Source organism: Gouania willdenowi, chromosome 7 (assembly GCF_900634775.1).
Source record: "Gouania willdenowi chromosome 7, fGouWil2.1, whole genome shotgun sequence".
Classification (NCBI taxonomy): Eukaryota; Metazoa; Chordata; class Actinopteri; order Blenniiformes; family Gobiesocidae; genus Gouania; species Gouania willdenowi.
In genome coordinates this window covers 7436897-7454849 of record NC_041050.1, presented here as the reverse complement: position 1 = coordinate 7454849, position 17953 = coordinate 7436897, and the positions used below count along the sequence as shown (strand labels likewise).

General features: G+C 35.2%; 1 protein-coding gene across 2 annotated transcripts in view; it reads left to right on the top strand.

The window, feature by feature from the left end:
* LOC114466795 (cadherin-4-like) overlaps positions 1-17953 on the top strand; it is a 393955-nt gene that overhangs the window by 313150 nt on the left and 62852 nt on the right. For both annotated transcript variants that reach the window (XM_028452546.1, XM_028452545.1), the window contains one exon: positions 15208-15363. In XM_028452546.1, the coding sequence (XP_028308347.1) occupies positions 15208-15363 (156 nt within the window). The remainder of the gene's footprint in view (positions 1-15207; positions 15364-17953) is intronic.

The following is a 17953-nucleotide window of genomic DNA, read 5'->3' as shown; positions in this document are numbered from 1 at the left end:
CCATGTGCTAAGTGCGCATTGTACTGAGATTGTATAAGCGCATGCGCATGCACTACCAGAAAATGAATTTTTGCTTAAAAAAAATATAATTTTTTTGTTTATTTTTGTTTTCAAAGTGAACGGATGTGTTTTTTTGTTTTTTTTTTGTTTATTGGGTTATGTTAGGGATAGGATAGGGTTCGGGTTATAATCTCATTACGGAGGTAAACTCAGTATGCAACAACAGCTTCAAGCTAAACTTTGTACAACCCCTTTTCAAAACAAAAGTATCTCTTCTGGTCTTCCATCAGTTTTTTCACACTTGGGTAAATAGGACTCTTGTTTTGAAGTTAACCGGAGGTTTTGTCAGGAGCACAATCTCTGAAAATCTTTGAAATGTGTTACAGCAAGTTATATGGGTCAAATCAACACATGTTGGTAATCTACTTGGTCACTTTCTCACCTAAAATGTTTTCAGAACTTTCAAAGCTGGAGAATTAACAGAGATATTTAGCCTCGGTGTGCTTCAGGTTTTTGTTGTTGTAGATTTGAAATGCATCTTGGGAAAAGTATACAGTGGAAATGGTCATCATCCTAATCATACTAATAGTAAACAGTATAAACTCAAGTTACTAGGATTATCTGTATTAGCTTCATTATAGTTCTGCAAAATAAGTTTGTCAAAAATGTCTGCACCAAAACAAGCAGATTGGTGTTAACATATTAGTGTGCACCCTTGTTATTTGCAATCTTTTTTTTGTTGGCCAGTATTTCATTTGAATACAGATGGAAAGAGTATAGAAATAGCATGGATTACTAAGGCTCATTTCATTCATAACTAGGGAATTATTTTACTCACAACTAAATAGGTCACACTGCTTTTAGTGCACAGAACATCTGACATTATATAATAGTGTTTGGTGCACATGTTTCCTTTTTGACAGATGCAGATTTCCTTGTCCCATTTTTTTGCACTTACACCATTTAAAAAGCAGATGTTCTCACTGGGTTACTTTACTTTACAAAATCAATGCACATTATACCAGTTTATACCAAAATAGGCACTAGTTAAGGGCACAGTTAAACACTGTAAACGCTTGATGACGTTTTTGGAAAAATGGGACGTGGAGTCCAATTCAGTTTGTTCCTTGGATTGGATTGCTTGTGATGAGATATTCAATTTCGGCCAGATTTGGATCTTTCCAAGCCCAAAATAATTATCCGTCATTGTTTTGCCGTAAATTTCAGTCTGTGAAAAAAACAGAAATGTGTTGGGAAGTCACTTTGGCAAGGTTTTTGGAGCAAACACAAGTTAGTCAGTTAGAATAAAGTAAAAAACATTTCTCTTCATCTGTCTGCGGAACTCCACTATGTCATCTGCGAAACTTTTCCCACAATGAGTGTTTACACTGGATCTTTGATTCATTGGTCTATGTGGTCTAAACTATGTGCATATCTGATGAAAAAAAAAATGTTTAAATACAACACAATTTTTCTTGGATGTTGAAATTTCTGATCCGTCAATTGTTCGTTAACGCTGGGCCTCAAAGTCTTTTATTAATATTCTTTCAACATCAGGAAACTCATTTTTGTAGCAGCAGCAACACTTTTAGAATTCAATGGTTCATTATTACTTTGAATCACATCTACGCAAGATTATCTATAGAAATATATAGCATCGTTAAAATGACTTAAGTGGGCTTTTACCCTCCTATTGTTATGTAGTGTTTTGTTGTGTTACATCACAGGCGACGCATTCCGTCAATGCACCAGTATATCTCGACAGGAACATTCCATCTTTGCAGGGCACTGAATTTCAAAGCAATTGGAGTTTGCTCTGTAATTAGTCGCACTGCTATTAGCATGGTTTGCTAAGACTTTAAATGATGGTATGCTATGATCAAAACACACAGTTTCTCAGCTTAAGATATAGATTTTCCAACAATATAATAACAAAACTGCTCTTAAAGTCCCTGAAAGCAAATTCTGACATGTTCTTCTGAACACATTAAATAGGTCATAAATGTATTCCTTAAAACATGTACAAAGTCATTTAACCATTTAGAATGTAATTGTGGAGCGAGGCTTCACAAACTGTGTTGCAAATTTATGTGTTCAGGATTTAATGGGCAGGTCAGAAATCATAGCCGCGTTACGAAACGGAGCCATTATTAGCATAAACCCGACCCTGCGGGGAGCAATTCACCCCCCTAGCCAAAAACAAACCACATATTTGGACTCTGGGTAATGAAACGCGTCCGCTGGTGCCCCATTTTCAATGAAATGAGCACTTTTATACACCGCAATCTTGTTTTTCGCCTCTAGTGGCCGCAGTTTTCTCTCTATTGTGCATTTAGGTGAAGAAACCATGGATGCAAAATGAGACGATTGTTTCTTATATATATTCAGGAAAATCATCAGACACAGAGAGGCCACCAGTGAACATTTTGTAGCCTGAATATTACCAGAATCCATCTACTATGACACCTGAGACAGGACTAACAGCATTGTGACGGTCTACTCACTTATATTACTACAAATGTTCATTCTGGCCCATTGTCTCCCACTTCATCAGCAGAGACTGGTGTTCCTGAAATCACTCTGTCATCCACGTCACGTTCCTGCTGGCTCCCCTTCTTTGAAATGAATGACTACAAAATGATAACCAGCTTGTGTTTTATGTTGAAGAGTGTTTTTTTTTTTAAAGCCTGACTTAAGATGGAGATGCTCAACATTAGTCCTCTACTGCCTTTTGAAAACATACAATGCTTAACATCAAAAGTGTGTTTCATGGGCACACTCTTTCTTCCTTTTTCTGTTGGCAGAGCAGTGTGTGCATGTGAAACGCAGTGACACCTAAAAACTTTTCTCTTGTTTCTTCTTCTTCTTCTTCTTCTTCTTCTTCTTCTTCTTCTTCTTCTTCTTCTTCTTCTTCTTCTTCTTCTTCTTCTTCTTCTTCTTCTTCTTCTTCTTCTTCTTCTTCTTCTTCTTCTTCTTCTTCTTCTTCTTCTTCTTCTTCTTCTTCTTCTTCTTCTTCTTCTTCTTCTTCTTCTTCTTCTTCTTCTTGGTGCGTGCTTCAGTTTTCTATTCTCTGTTGTACTTAATCCATTTTGTGCTCCTTGTTTGTTGAGCTTTTCCCTTGTATAACGACTGGCTTTCAGCTTTTTCAGGGGTATATTGTGACTTGGCTGTCTATGTGTGACAACCTCTTTCTACTGTTTCACTGCAACCTCAACCAATGCACTGTGTTTGTGCGCCAACAACACAGCAGCACACAGATGTGACACGTTCATGACAGGCTTGAGCTTTATATTTATGGTAGTATCGCCTCGTTCTTTCTCTCCACGAGTGGCACGCTTTGATTGCAATATTTTGCACTTGACTAAGATTAAAGGGTACCTGTAGTGAAAATGTATATAACAAAAAATGTGTTTAATGTGTTACTAATAGGGGTGGGGGGGAAATTTGATCCACATAAGAATCGTGATTCTAATCATCCACAATAATGAATCGATTCATAATCTTAAAAAATGGATTAGGAAAAGAAAAAAAGAAAAGAAAAGAAAAACTCTGATTCAGAATTAGTTTTTACACAGGAAATACTGTGCAATTACATTTTTCAATTACAATTATCCATGTTCAATTACAACCCAATTATGATTACGGTGACCAGCATTTTTTCCCGAATACATTAAAATTTACAATATTTTTTTTTCACTTGAAAGTCGTTTACAATTACATTCTCAGTTCCTAAAGTTTAAATTAAATGAATCATAATTACTGAGCCTTTAATAAATAAGGGAGGGGGGGTTAAGGCGGAGCCGTCGGGGAGGCTACATTCAAAATCATGCTAGCTTTTAAAAATCACCTACCCTACCTTTAAATCAGCTGTAAAATACACTAAAAAATAATATCAATCATCCAATATATTTTTAAGCTCTTGGTTACTTTGTTAGACTTTCTGATCCATGAAAATATTGGTAATAATATTTTTGGTGTGGGCGTTTGAGCCTTTTTTCTGTCAGAAAGACAGATCTTATTTTATTTTTTTAGAAATGGTAAAATGATCCTCAAGAGAAGTGACAGGTTGTAGGAAAACTTATTTTAATATTTGTTAACTACGTATGTCTAAGCCATAGAACTGTAACATGGTTCCTCCTCAGTATTGTGTTTGATTAAATTGTAATTGACAGTTTTTAAAGAATTTTCATTACTATTACAATTACAAAGTCAATGATCTGAGCTCAATTATGATTACAACAGCAGTATGTTTTTGTGCTACAATTTTAATGATGTCATAATTGTAATCGCGATAACAATTGCAATTCACCCTAATTCTACAGAGTTGAATTCAAGATTCAAAGTGTTTATTATCATGTGCACAGTAAAGAAACATGTTTCCCTGCACAATAAAATGTCTATTTTTTCACCACACTGGATGCCACAAAAAACAACAACAAAAAAAGCGAATTTGAAACAAAGGACAAAAAATAAAGAGAAAAGTGTAGTATCAATAATTATAATAATACTTAATAAATATAAAATAATTTAAATTGTTTAAAACTAATACAGTTCCAATAGTTTTTTTTATTTATATATTTAACTCTGTACTTTTACAGAAAATATGGCTCCTCTGTTGATTGACAGATAGACTGTTTAAGCTTTGTGGTTGTGTTTGCACTTTTTTAATTATGTTTACTGTAAAAATGTATTATCATTTTCCAAAACAGAGTTATATATTCAAAGGGAGTTTCAGCGGCAGACCATAAATCGTTTGAAGCTGTCTGGGTGATACAATGCCTGAAGCTGCAAAGACGACTCATGTTGAAAGGAATTTTCTTCTGAACCTTCGGCGTTTGAAGCTGAAGCTTTTAATTAACTAAACACAAAGTGGTTTGGGAAGTTCTGTGTCCCACATTGTTTTTGGAGACAACTTTTTGGAGCGCCGTGCGTATCGTATTTGTTTGTGCTGTCCAGCCATAACAATGTATTAAATTATTGTGCACTATTGTGTCTGGTCCCCTCCTGATTTCTATCCTGAACAAACTTAATTACGCGTTCTTCAATTTTTAATCAGTAATAACTCCATCAGTTTTGCCTAAGTTAGCTTATCTGATTAATATGACGCCACACGCCAGTCTTTTGTCATGCAGTGTTTCATTCAGCCTGACCCATGACCTCGTAACTGGTTCAGTTTAACCATTTTGTAATAGATCACAGTTTTTCTTTGGTGATCGTTTGTAAATTAAAATCGTCGTATTAGAGAGCAAAGATTACAAGGGAAGAGTTGCAGTTTTACAAATGATGTGATTAATGAAACATGTGACATTATCCTGAATTAGGGGTGTCCCGATTTGATATTGATATCGGATATTGGTCCAATATCAGCCAGAAAACGAATATCAAATTTTATCAGACTGCGTCCAAAATCTCCAATATAAGCGCTCCGATAAGTTTTTTTGTTTTGGTCACCGCCTTCAGTTGCTCCCACCAAATACTGACAGTAAAAAATAACTGAAGTGAACTTGAATTGCTGACTATTGTTCTCTGTTTCTCAGGGAGGAGAGACTCAAGGTGGTGGGGAAGAATAGATTATTTTACAGTGAGATGTGAAGTTGTATTCTGCTTATTATGTTGTGCAATCAAGCCAGTATAGTGACAAGTGTGAAGCTTAGCTAAAAAGTTGGTGGCTGTGGACAGGGGGAAGGAGTGAGTGGTAATACCTAAAGCAGGTATTTGGGATTAACGTGTCTAAAGTTAAGCCCAGTATGAGTTTTATCCCACATCCCAAGGCGTGCCAGTGCATCGTAGACCAGTATATGTGCAAAAACCGCTACCGCAATTTCCTAAATTGCCAAAATAGAAAAGTCGATTTATCTTGAACATTGATATATCGCCCAGCCCTATCTATGAGATCCACACTTTGTCTTTATCTGATAAAAAAAACAATATGATCTACAGCAGCTTTAAATATAATTTGATGTTATGCTAAAATCAGTCACTTGAATGTTTAAAAGTATTTTTATTTTATTTTTTAAAGACAGAAAGATAGATATACACTTGGAAAGCTAGAAACTGTGGACTCGCAAAGAAAGAGAATAACAAATATATGTATAAATATATATATATGTATATATATTTATTTACAGGAAATACAACATTTATATTAGTTTAAACAAATATTCATGAGGGTGAAAATTATATTTAATCAAATTTAGTGAAGCTGTCACCTTTCTTGTACTGTCACTGTCCGGGGGCTCATTTTTTTTGGTAAGTAGAGGTGAGGTGAGGCTGTGAAATAATTATGCTTAATTATCCATTGTTTTGTTAATACATGGATGTTTTTTTTCCCATTGTGTACAGCGACCCAGAGCCTCTCCATGTTCCCTTGTTTACTCCCAACGCCTCTCTCTTAATCTGCCGTGGTGAGAGTTGCGTGGGATGAGGAAAAAGCTCGACTGTTGAGGCAAACGAATGACGCTGTAGAGTTTAGGTACACTCCGTTATCACACATAACAGTGAGGCCAACCACTGCCTCAATCTGAACTTCAAACACCTAGAAGCAAAAAGAAGCCGCAACACACTCAACAAGACTCTCCGACTGCTATGTGATGGTTTCAGGCAATGTCTGACTTACCTCAAAGGATGCAAACAATCACACGCTCAAATACAATATAACAAAGTTTTAAAAGAGGGCAATAAAGAGAGAGCTAGTGCTACACAAAAAAGAAGACAATTGGAAGGTAAGAATAGCCTCAAATAGGATACACTAAAGAAGATGAAATTTCAAAGTAAAACAATAACTTCAATTTCAGCCTAACGCCTGGATTAGACCGCGTCGCCCAACAGGAGAAGAGTTTGCCTCTTACCGCATCTACTCCATTGACTTTGCATGTAATCTGGTCGCGCAAACATTTTGTGACGCGTCCGGTGTGAACACAGCATAAGACTTCCAGTAAATGTACTTTTATTGTTGAGGTCGGCTTTTAGAAAGTTAGAAATAGTTCTGGTTCACTCGTTATTTGGTGTACAATACAAAAGAATTATGATTTTTATTGTTTGAAAGGTGGCACAAACTTCACATTTTACTTTTGTGGACAAATTCAAGAACTGTCTTTTTGTGTTCCTAATGAACAAGTAGATCAGAGATGCATAATATATAAAGGATATACTGTACATGACCAAAGTTATAGTTAATGATAGTTTATCTAACAGCTCGGTATAAAGTTTTAGGTAGAGCCCAACCAATCGATATGGCTAGTTTTGGGGCCAACGCCGATACCCATGTTAAGGGTTTAAAAAAGCTTATATTCAAAGTATTCGCTGATATATGAACTAAGAACAATGATAATCACAGTGTATTTACCGTACTGTCAAATTGGTCGGGCAATTGATCAATGTTGATTAATCTGTGATATCTACAGGATAATCAGCTTGATTATTCAGCCACTCAAACCAACAATAACAACAGCCTCGTATAGCATGTTGGGATCCCGTATAGTTCAGTTATACAATGGGGCAAAAAGTGTTTGGCGGCAGCCACTGATTGTGCAAGTTTTCCCAGGAATTCACATTGTATGATTTTTAAAGAATGCATTTGTAAATTATTGCATAAAATAAGTATTTGGCACCTATAAACCACCAATAATTCTATCTCTCACAGACCTGTTACTATTTTAAGAAGCTCTTTTATCCTCCTGTATTAATGGTGAATGTTAAAGTGAATTCCAATTGTTAGGTTAATGCTAAGCTAATGCTAGAATAATGCCAATGCAAGGCTGATGCTAATGCTAGGTTAATGCTAATGCTAGGTTAGTGGTAATAATAGGCTAATACTTATGCTAGAATAATGCTGATACAAAATTATTGCAATTGTCAGGTTAATGCTAATGCTAGGCAAATGCCATTGTTAGGCAAATGCTAATATTAGACTAATGTCAATGATATGTTAATGCTAACATTAGGTTGATCCAAGGTTAGTGCTAATGTTAGATTCATGTTATTATTTAGCAAATGTTAATGTTAGGCTATTGCTAGCTAATGATAAGTTATGCTAATGTTAATGCTAATGCTAGTTGATGTTAATGCTAGGTTAGTGGTAATAATAGGTTAATACTTATGCTAGATTAATGCTAATGCTAAGTTAATGCCTTTGTTAGGTTAATGCTAATGCTAAATTAATGCCATTGTTAGGTTAATGCTAGCGTTATGCTAATTTTAGGTAAAGCTAATGGTAATGCTAGGTTAATGGCAATGCTAGATTAATGCTAATGCTAGGCGAATTCCATTGTTGGGCAAATGCTAATATTAGGCTAATGTCAATGATATGTTAATGCTAACATTAGGTTGATCCAAGGTTTGTGCTAATGTTAGATTCATGTTATTATTTAGCAAATGTTAATGTTAGGCTAATGATAGCTAATGATAAGTTAATGCTAATGTTAATGCTAGTTGATGTTAATGCTAGGTTAGTGGTAATAATAGGTTAATACTTATGCTAGATTAATGCTAATGCTAAGTTAATGCCATTGTTAGGTTAATGCTAATGCTAAGTTAATGCCATTGTTAGGTTTATGCTAGCGTTATGCTAATTTTAGGTTAGGCTAATGGTAATGCTAGGTTAATGGCAATGCTAGGTTAATGGCAATGCTAGATTAATGCTATTGCTAGGCGAATGCCATTGTTGGGCAAATGCTAATCTTAGGCTAATGCCAATGTTATGTTAATGCTAGCATTAGGTTGATGCTAATGCAAGGTTTGTGCTAATGTTAGATTAATGTTGTTGTTTGGCAAATGTTAACATTATGCTAATGCTAGCTATTGATAAGCAAATGTTAATGCTAATGCTAGTTAATGTAAATGCTAGGTTAGTGGTCCGTTGCTTGCATTTTGCAAATATTCTAGTTACAGATTTTTGAACTCCTATGTATTAATAAGTCATTAATTCTTTTTTTCTACTTAATCTATCCTGTACTGGGTCTCTGGGGTCTGCTGGTGCCTATCGTAGCTCACAAGTGAAAGGTGGGTTATACCTCAGACAGAATACCAGTCCGTTGTATTGCCAAGTTGCTGAGATAGCCATTCACTTCCACAAAATCATTCACCCCCATTCTTATTAACACACGCTTTTGAACTTGAACGAGAAGCTTGAGTATTCCAACTTTAAAAGTTGATGGGGAGCTCAATCCTTTGATGATATGCTTTGAAGGTATTGCAGTCTCCTCTAGATATTGATCTGAGTTGAGATAAGATAAAGGTCCTTTATTAAACCCAAAGGAAATTAAATACATTTAGAAAGAGCCCTTGTTCAGAAGCGTTCCTATCGATCCCATGAATCGACTGAAGATTTGCTGACGCAATTTCATTGTAATCTGATTAATTCAATGTTTGGTAATATTAGGAAAAATATTGCTCTGGTTATACTGTCTTTGTCCACAAGGCCACTACTTATCTTTAGATATCTTTTTGCAATAATTTGCTAATGTCAAATGTTTAATTTCCTAGCTTGAAACTAATTCCAAGATGCTCTAAAACATCTAGTCCTTAAAACTGGATATTTATAAAACATCTAAATATCCAGTTTTTTGGCAGTTTACTATAAAAAATGATCATCATACTATCATTTTTCTACTTACTAACTACCGTGGTAGAGCTGCATTTCTGTTTTGTTAATTCCCCTCTTTTCAGCTTCTCTTCTCTGTTTTCCCCAAAGACCTGCTAGCATGATAATTTCTCATTTGATTCAGTTCTGCCTGGCAGAAGGGAGCTAAGCTCGGTGATAAGATCTCTTTAAGAAGCAGACAAGTTGTCAGTAATGAAGGGAATTGCTTTGATCCGTCGACAAATAGGTCATTTAGAGCGCTTCTAGTTTTCTGCCGCTAAGTGATAGTCATGGCTCTCGGTGTTTGCCCTCACTCCTTCATTCTTGCAAGATATTAGTGTTGCAAGATGGGAACCAGAGGAAGACACTTTTCTGAAAAGAAAAAAAAGTGTTTTACAGTAATAGGAACCTCTGGGTGTTCTCGTGCTGGGCTTATTTTTTTAATGTTAAAATGGCTACATAACTGTGAGAGCTGCTCAAGATATTAATGTGAAATTCTCTATGAGAATATTCAGTTTTTAAAGTGTAAGTACACACTAAAACCACTTTTTTTCTGCTGAATACACATATAGTTTGGTATAAATTAATTGATCCTAGCCCCACTCAGTGAGTATTTACTGACAGCTTCATGTGGAACTGTGCAGCGCCTTCGGGGCGGGGCTGCTGTGACTGGGCGTGTCTTAACTACTCTAGGAGCAATGGCCATAATCAAGACATTTTTTTGAATTTCCCCCGAGTGGCGAATCAGCAAAAACCTGGGGGTGTACTTACACTACAATAACAATAGTTTGAGAAAAAATTTATGATTTCAGAAAAAATTTGAGTTTTTTTCAACAATTTCAGATTTTCAAACAAATACTGCCATCATGTGATATGATTACAGGAAAACTAAGTGCCCCAGAAAATGGGGAGTTTTATTGAAAATAAATTAGAAATTTGAGGGACTAAGATATCTACAAATGAATTATTTGGTCAATTATGCACTAAATAATGTTTTGTGTGTCATTTTTACCTTCTCCTGTGGGCCAAATTTGATGCTCTGAAGGGCCACATTTGGGCCCTGTCCCTTGAGTTGGTGTGTTACTTGAATAATAGATAACATTATGAAATTTTTATGTCTCTTGAAAAATCCTAATTACCTACGCAATGGAGGTAATATTTTCACAGGGCGTTTATTTATTGATTTGTTACTTAGTTTGTTACATCAAAAGTATGGCACTAAACAGATTTTGACAAAATTTTACCATAAGATTGAAGGGGATCCGAATCAGTATACTGATTCTGGATGAGTTTCAAAAATTGAAAAATCCTGCTCGAAATCTCAAAAATTCATATCTTGGTTCATAATTGACCCATTTTTATGAAATTTGACTCACATTGTTTTGGTTCTTGGCGTACTCCACCAAGTTTAATTGTATCCGGATTGTAAATTTCAGTGTGAGTGTACCCAATGCCCGTCCAGTTGGACCTACTGTATGGTTATTAATGGGGATATACATTTCTTCCAAGCCTTTAAAGTGTGAATGATCATGGTTTCATGATCAGGATCACTGATCCAGATAACTGTGAATATCTGACAATGTGAATATTTGGCCAATGGCAGGCGTTAGCGCTCTGAGTGCTCTTGAATCTGCTCTGAAATATTCAAGTAAAAAATAAAAATGATGGCTCAACCATTTACTTATATATACAATATTTCTGGGGTAATTGCTCAATCTGCTTCTTTTATTCCTCGTCAATGGTTCTCCCTGGCTTAGGAACGTCGGTACTTGATAGTGTGATAGCAAAACTAGCAGTTGGAAAGCCAGTATTTCTGTCAAAAACCTTATAATAAACCATTTTGGATGACCTCCCATTTTAGGCATAAATTTGATGCTTTGAAACACATTTGATTTGTTTTATTGCAAACAATTACCATGGAAAACATGAGCAGCACAAAAAGTACCGAGGATGAACTGTGTTTAGGGCTGCAGGAGCACATTTAGCTTCATTGAGGTCAGGTCAGATCAATTGCTCGGCTAACATACAGATGGAAAATTACAGGAACTCATTCATTTGTTCAATTTAAAGGGCTTTAATTTAAAGACTTTCCAGACTGTTTTTTTTTTTTGCAAGTGTGGACTTTTTTAAGAAACAAAACAAAAAGATGAATGCAAAATCTTCTGATAATAAAACATATTCTATTAACATGTGTTTTATATCATGCACACAAAATGTCATCCTTGTCTTAGATTATAGCTGTGGTTCTCAAACGTTTGTGTCTCAAATCCTAAAATCCAACTACCGCTTTGTCCAATGGCATTTTGCTCAGAATACAATAAAAACAACTATGATGGAATGAATGAGTAATAAAACACACTATAAAAAATCTAACTTAATAAGTGGAAAGAAACTGTATTTAAAGCCTCTTTCATAGACATACATATATATATATATATATATATATATATATATATATATATATATATATATATATTTATGATTTTTTTTTTTTTAATCATTTCTGGTCATCTCCCACTTATTATGGGACCAATAGCTCCTATTTTCATTTCATGTTCTAATCAAGATCATTTCCATCATCGTTATTATGATTATAATTTTTAAACAAAACACATTTTTAAATCTCCATATTTTTCAGGGTTTTATTTGTTAATTTTCCACTTTTAAGTACCCCCTCTAGTACCCCCATTTGAGAAACACTTGATTAGAACAACAACTGTCAAGTTAGGTGCAGCCATAAATCTGACGAGGTTAAAATGGATGTAACACTGACTTGGGCTTTACAACAACCCCCCCCCTTAGCTTAAGAAAACAAAAAAATAATGTCAGTGCATGTATGAAATCAACTAACAAGGAATAAATTAACATCATGTTCCATAATGCAAGTGACATATTTCATAAATAAATCAAAACTCAAAAACTAGATTAAACTAATTACCGGCATTAAAAAAACACAGGTTAAAGTGCAGTAGTCAAAAATAAAGGTAATAAGGAAACATTGTTTGCAATCTGTGACAAAAAGCTTAAGAAAACAAAAAATAACTTTTTTTTTTTTTTTTTTTTCAATATCAGGTATTGAAAGTTTGTTTATGATTCCGCTCCAACTTTACATGCCAACCTCAATCATTTTTTTTTCACTTTGGTTATATATGTTCCCAGTCGCATATCTAACGCAGTCTAATTAATTAATGCTCTTTTCATTTCTGTTTCATTTTTAGGCTATTCATTATTACTTTCTTAGTGTGTAGTTATTTTGTTTGGTGTTAATGATATTTATTTTCAATGAGAAAAGCATTTTAGAAGATTGCCATGAATATGAAAATGCCCTTTGTCGTGCCCCTCCTGTTTGGCACGCCACACACTCGGAGAAGCATTGCTCTAACTGGTGAGGATTGGTGCACCAACGTCAGTGGATTGAAGTAATTTAATTTTTCATGCATGGCTTCTGTCCATACTGAGACTCCAAGTGATAGGAGAGAGTGTGCGTAGAATTGACAGGAAAAGGGGAGGTGTGGACATGTGGGAAAGGGAGGAGAAAGGGCCTTCTGCATGTGGGAGGGGCAGCGGGGGGCGTTTGGCTGCAGGATGTGTGTGATAATTTCTTGTATTTACTAATGTGACAGCAGAGGAGAGGTAAAGGAGCCTCTGTGCGACAGTTAGGATTTTGCTTTTTTCAAATGGGAGTGTAAAGACCGTAAGTTGAATGTTCAATGAAACTAGCTTGATTTTTTTTTTTGCTAGTTTGGAGTTTAACAGCTGCAGTTTCTTTGAAGTCATGGCAGTCGATGCCTGAAGCTCGTTAATTTAACCCTAGCTGTCAGCATCAGACCACTGAGAAGTCTGCAACATACCCTTCAAGTTGGGAAGAGGTGGAGCACTCGGTCCAGTCTGTGGCTATTGTGGAGCTACGGAAACAGATTAGGGCCAGTTTTGATGGAGAAAATTATTTTGGCCAAATCAAGAATAAAGTCGAGATTAAAGTCGAATTTAAAAGAATGACTTCAAAGTACAATATTGTGAGAAAAGTTGAAGGTTTGCTCATAAAGTCAAATCTACGGAAGCTGACGAGGGCCAATTCACCATATGACAACAAACAGCAGATTGTGGCCGTCTACGAAATGCCATGTATCGATGAATGTGTTAAATTATACTTCGAAGTTGGGTTTAATAACAAAAAGATTATCTTTTAGGATTTTTGGACTTTGAAGAGATATTACCAAAAACTTAATCTGTTCAGAAGGAAAAATCAGTGAAGTTTGGTAGAGCTGACGCTGTACGGAAACAGATTAGGGCCAGTTTTGATGGAGACGTAGATTTGACTTTAATTAAGTTATATCTGAGGAGACCTTCGACTTTTATCACAATATTGTATTTTGAGTTTAATTTCAAAATTTTGACTTAAATCTCATCTTTTCAACTTTAATCTTGACATTATATTTCAACTTTATTCTCAACATTTCAACTTTATTCTTGATTTGCCCAAAATTATTTTCTCCATCAAAACTGGCCCTAATCCTCTTCCGTAGGCGTCAACTGGTCAGTTATTTAATTTAAGAACAGATATTACCTGTATTCCCTAAACAGAAAGCTGATGAAAACGGTCATTCTCTGGAGAAGGGAAACCGTCATAATAACTGTTTCAGCGATGGTGAAAAGGTTGGGTTTTTTGTTTTTTTCTTTGACACTATGAAGAGTCAAGATGACACCTGCCTAATATGTCCTTCCCTTGTCCTTGTTAGTTGCTGCAGCTATTTTCACAGCAGGGCAGAATTCCTGGTGTGTCAAAAGTGTGCTTAAATTGGTTCCTTGAGTGGTGAAAAATGGAGACAACTTGGAACAGGCTTACTCATCGAGTGCACTCAGACTTTCCAGTGAAATAGTCATTGATTAGAAGAACAGCGTTGGCCGTGTGTGTGTGTGTGCACATGTGTGTGTGACAGCATTACTGCATACCCAAGAGTCCATGATGGACTTACGTTGATAGAGCAGCTGATTTTGTGTGTTGTCAGCTTGTTAATGGATAAAAATAAGGAGGTTTTGCCTCAATTTGGGCAATGAGTTAAATTACTTCCCAAATTAGTTCCAATTATCCATCGCTTCATGCTAAATCACAGGTCCTGGCAGTGCACTTAATGCTCCCATTAGTTGTCTATTGGTAACAGACAGCTGAACTTAAGCACATGCCTGTTTCGGAGCGAGCACTCAAGCTTTTTAAAACATTTTTCCATGTGTGCATCGTGTGCATTGAACTAGAGCCTTGAGTTTAACTGAGGGTGAATTTACTCACTCACAATTGACTAATAGTGGTTTCCAATCTTTTTAATCACGTGTACCCCCTTCACATTTTTTGTTATATCATGTGTACCCCCTCTTCATATCATAAGTACCCTTTCCATAATTTCATATGCTTATCTATTTGTGGAACAGCGGGCTCTCCTACACCCCTCACTGGCCACGGTGACATGATGTTTTTTAGTCAAAGTAAAAGTCGTCTTTATTGTCAAATCAACCACATGTACACGGCCTGTAGAGATTCAAAATTACAGTTCTCTCTGTCCCACAACCATAATAATAGTAATTGAAATTATTTTACAATAAGTGATCATATTTCATGTTTTTTTTTGCAGATCCGGTCAGACCAGGACCAGGACATCTCCATCAGATACAGCATCACCGGGGTGGGGGCGGACCAACCTCCTAATGAGGTGTTCAACATTGACCCTGTGCATGGAAAGATGTTTGTGACCAAACCGCTCGATCGAGAGCATCGATCTTCTTATCATGTGAGTATGTGGACAGAAAAGAAAAAGGCTGTGAAATACAATATTTCAAGATTGTACACTGTGTGGTAAAAAAAAAAGTCAGAGAAAATGGCAATTGATTGAAAAACAGCTTTGTTATGATGTGTTTCCGGCCAAAATGACACAGTTTTGTTTTAAATTTGGAAGCCTATCAGGGGTCAGGGGGTTAGAAATCTGTATCCATGGCATCTACTTTGTATATCTTATGAAGCAATGTGACATGCATTTGTCCCTGTCAAATAACAACAATAAATTACATAAATATTAACAAACGCATAAATAAATGAATAAATAAATATAACATTGAACTCAAAGAGGTTTTTTTTAGTAAAATGTTTGGTTGAGATGTTCGATATTAGCATTTTTGTTGATATCCAATATTTATCTTTATCAATTTATTCACAGACCCCCTCCCCCCAACCCAATTTTAGGTCACATAATATATTTATCTCATTGGAAATGACAGGTTTAGCCTACTTAATGTCATGCCCCACTGGATATATTACACTACGTGCACGATAAAATATATATATATATATATTATAGCTAACATCAATAGCTAATTAAATGGTGTCTCAAACAACAGCTGTCTCAGCCTCATTAGTCATTCAGAATAATTATCTAAACATTTAAACAGTTGTAATAACTGGTCTTTGATGATGTTTACTGTGAAAATAACAATTCACAAAAAAAAATAATACAAAATCATAACAAAAAAAAATAACCTTTCAATATTGTGCAAAAAACATTAACTTACCTCTCTAACATTTGTGATATAGTTTGTAGCATACTGTACATGCAGATTGATTAGGATTGCTTGCGAGCTAGCAAGTTAGCATGAGCTCAGTGGTAGCCCTTCAGCTAGCTAAACATGTACAAAAGAAGGAACAACAATGTAGACTACAGCGTAAAATGACTGAAACACATCATAAATTCTGTCTACCAACTAACAACACATACAAACATTGCTTTAGCACACAGAATAGAGGTTAAAAAGCTATTTTTAATAGATTGTGATACATCACAGGTGTTTGCTGTGGTTCCTCTGGAAACACCAACACTTTTCTTTTCTCGCACTGTAACACCATAAACAAAGTCAATTCAGTAACACAAGCTTGAGGTAAAAAAACATTAACCTACCTCTCTAACATTTGTGATATAGTTTGTAGCATACTGTACATGCTGATTGATTAGGATTGCTTGCGAGCTAGCAAGTTAGCATGAGCTAGCAAGTTAGCGTGAGCTTAGCGGTTAGCCCTTTAGCTAGTTAAACATGTACAAAAGAAGGAACAGCAATGCAGTGTAAAATGACTAAAACATCATAAATACTGTCTACCAACCAACAACGCATACAAACATCGCTTTAGCACACAGAATATTGGTTAAAAAGATATTTTTAATAGATTCTGATACGTCATGCTGTAATTCCTCTGGACACTTTTCTTTTCCAGCACTGTAACACCATAAACAAAGTCAATTCAGTAACACAAGCTTGAGGCAGAGCATCACGTCTCAGTTTTTCCCAGGGTTGGGGTCAATCACAGTTTTCAGTTACAATTATGTTTTCAATTACCCATGCTCAATTACATTTCAATTATGATTACAGTGACCAGCATATTTTTTGGTCCATAGAAAGTCAATTACAATGATTTTTTAATACATTTTCAATTACTGAAATTCAATTACAATTAATTACTGAGCCTGAAATAAATAACACAAAAAAAGTTAACCTTCCTCTTGTGTTATCTTATGATAACAGGTCCTCAATCAGCTGTAAAGTACATTAAAAGCAAATATATTACATTTATTTATTTTCTTTCCTTACCTTGTTCGGCTTCCTAATCAATGTGGAGTGTCTTTTTGTGTCAGTGTACCCCGAGATTTAATTTTTTAATGGTAAAAGGTTGGAAAGCTTGATATGAAACATATTTTAATAATTAACTACATATGTGTACACACAGAACTGTAGCATGGTTCCCCAGTTTTGCGTTAAATTATAATATACATTTTTTATAGAATTTTCATGACAATTGCAATGTAAATTATCTAAACTCAAATCCAATTTAATTATGATTATGACAGCAACAGATTTTTAAAAAATTACGATTATAATTATGCCATAATTGTAATTCATTATCAGTTACACAATTACAATTATAATTGACACCAATCCTGGTTTTTCCACATTTGTGGAAAAAACTGATACCAATAACAACCAATATTACATTTGTCCATCATTTTTTAATTTAATTTAATGAATATTTTAGATTTGGTGTTTAAAAGATAGTCACAACCATGGATTAAATCCATTTCTTATCATAGGAGCATTTTCATGGTTATGGTTTCATGTTTGTTTTTAAGTTCATCGTTTCATTCGCTGCTTCATCCTTGTTTGCAGTGTTTGCTGTATATATGTTAATTGTGTGAATTAGCACAGCCGTGTGACAGAAGGTGATAATTTATGATCGGTTGTCACCTGTATCATTGACGAATGCCATCTGTCAATTCCCGGAATAATTTTCCTGACCTCTAATTTTCACTATCAACGTTGCACCAATTTGTCATTTTTGTG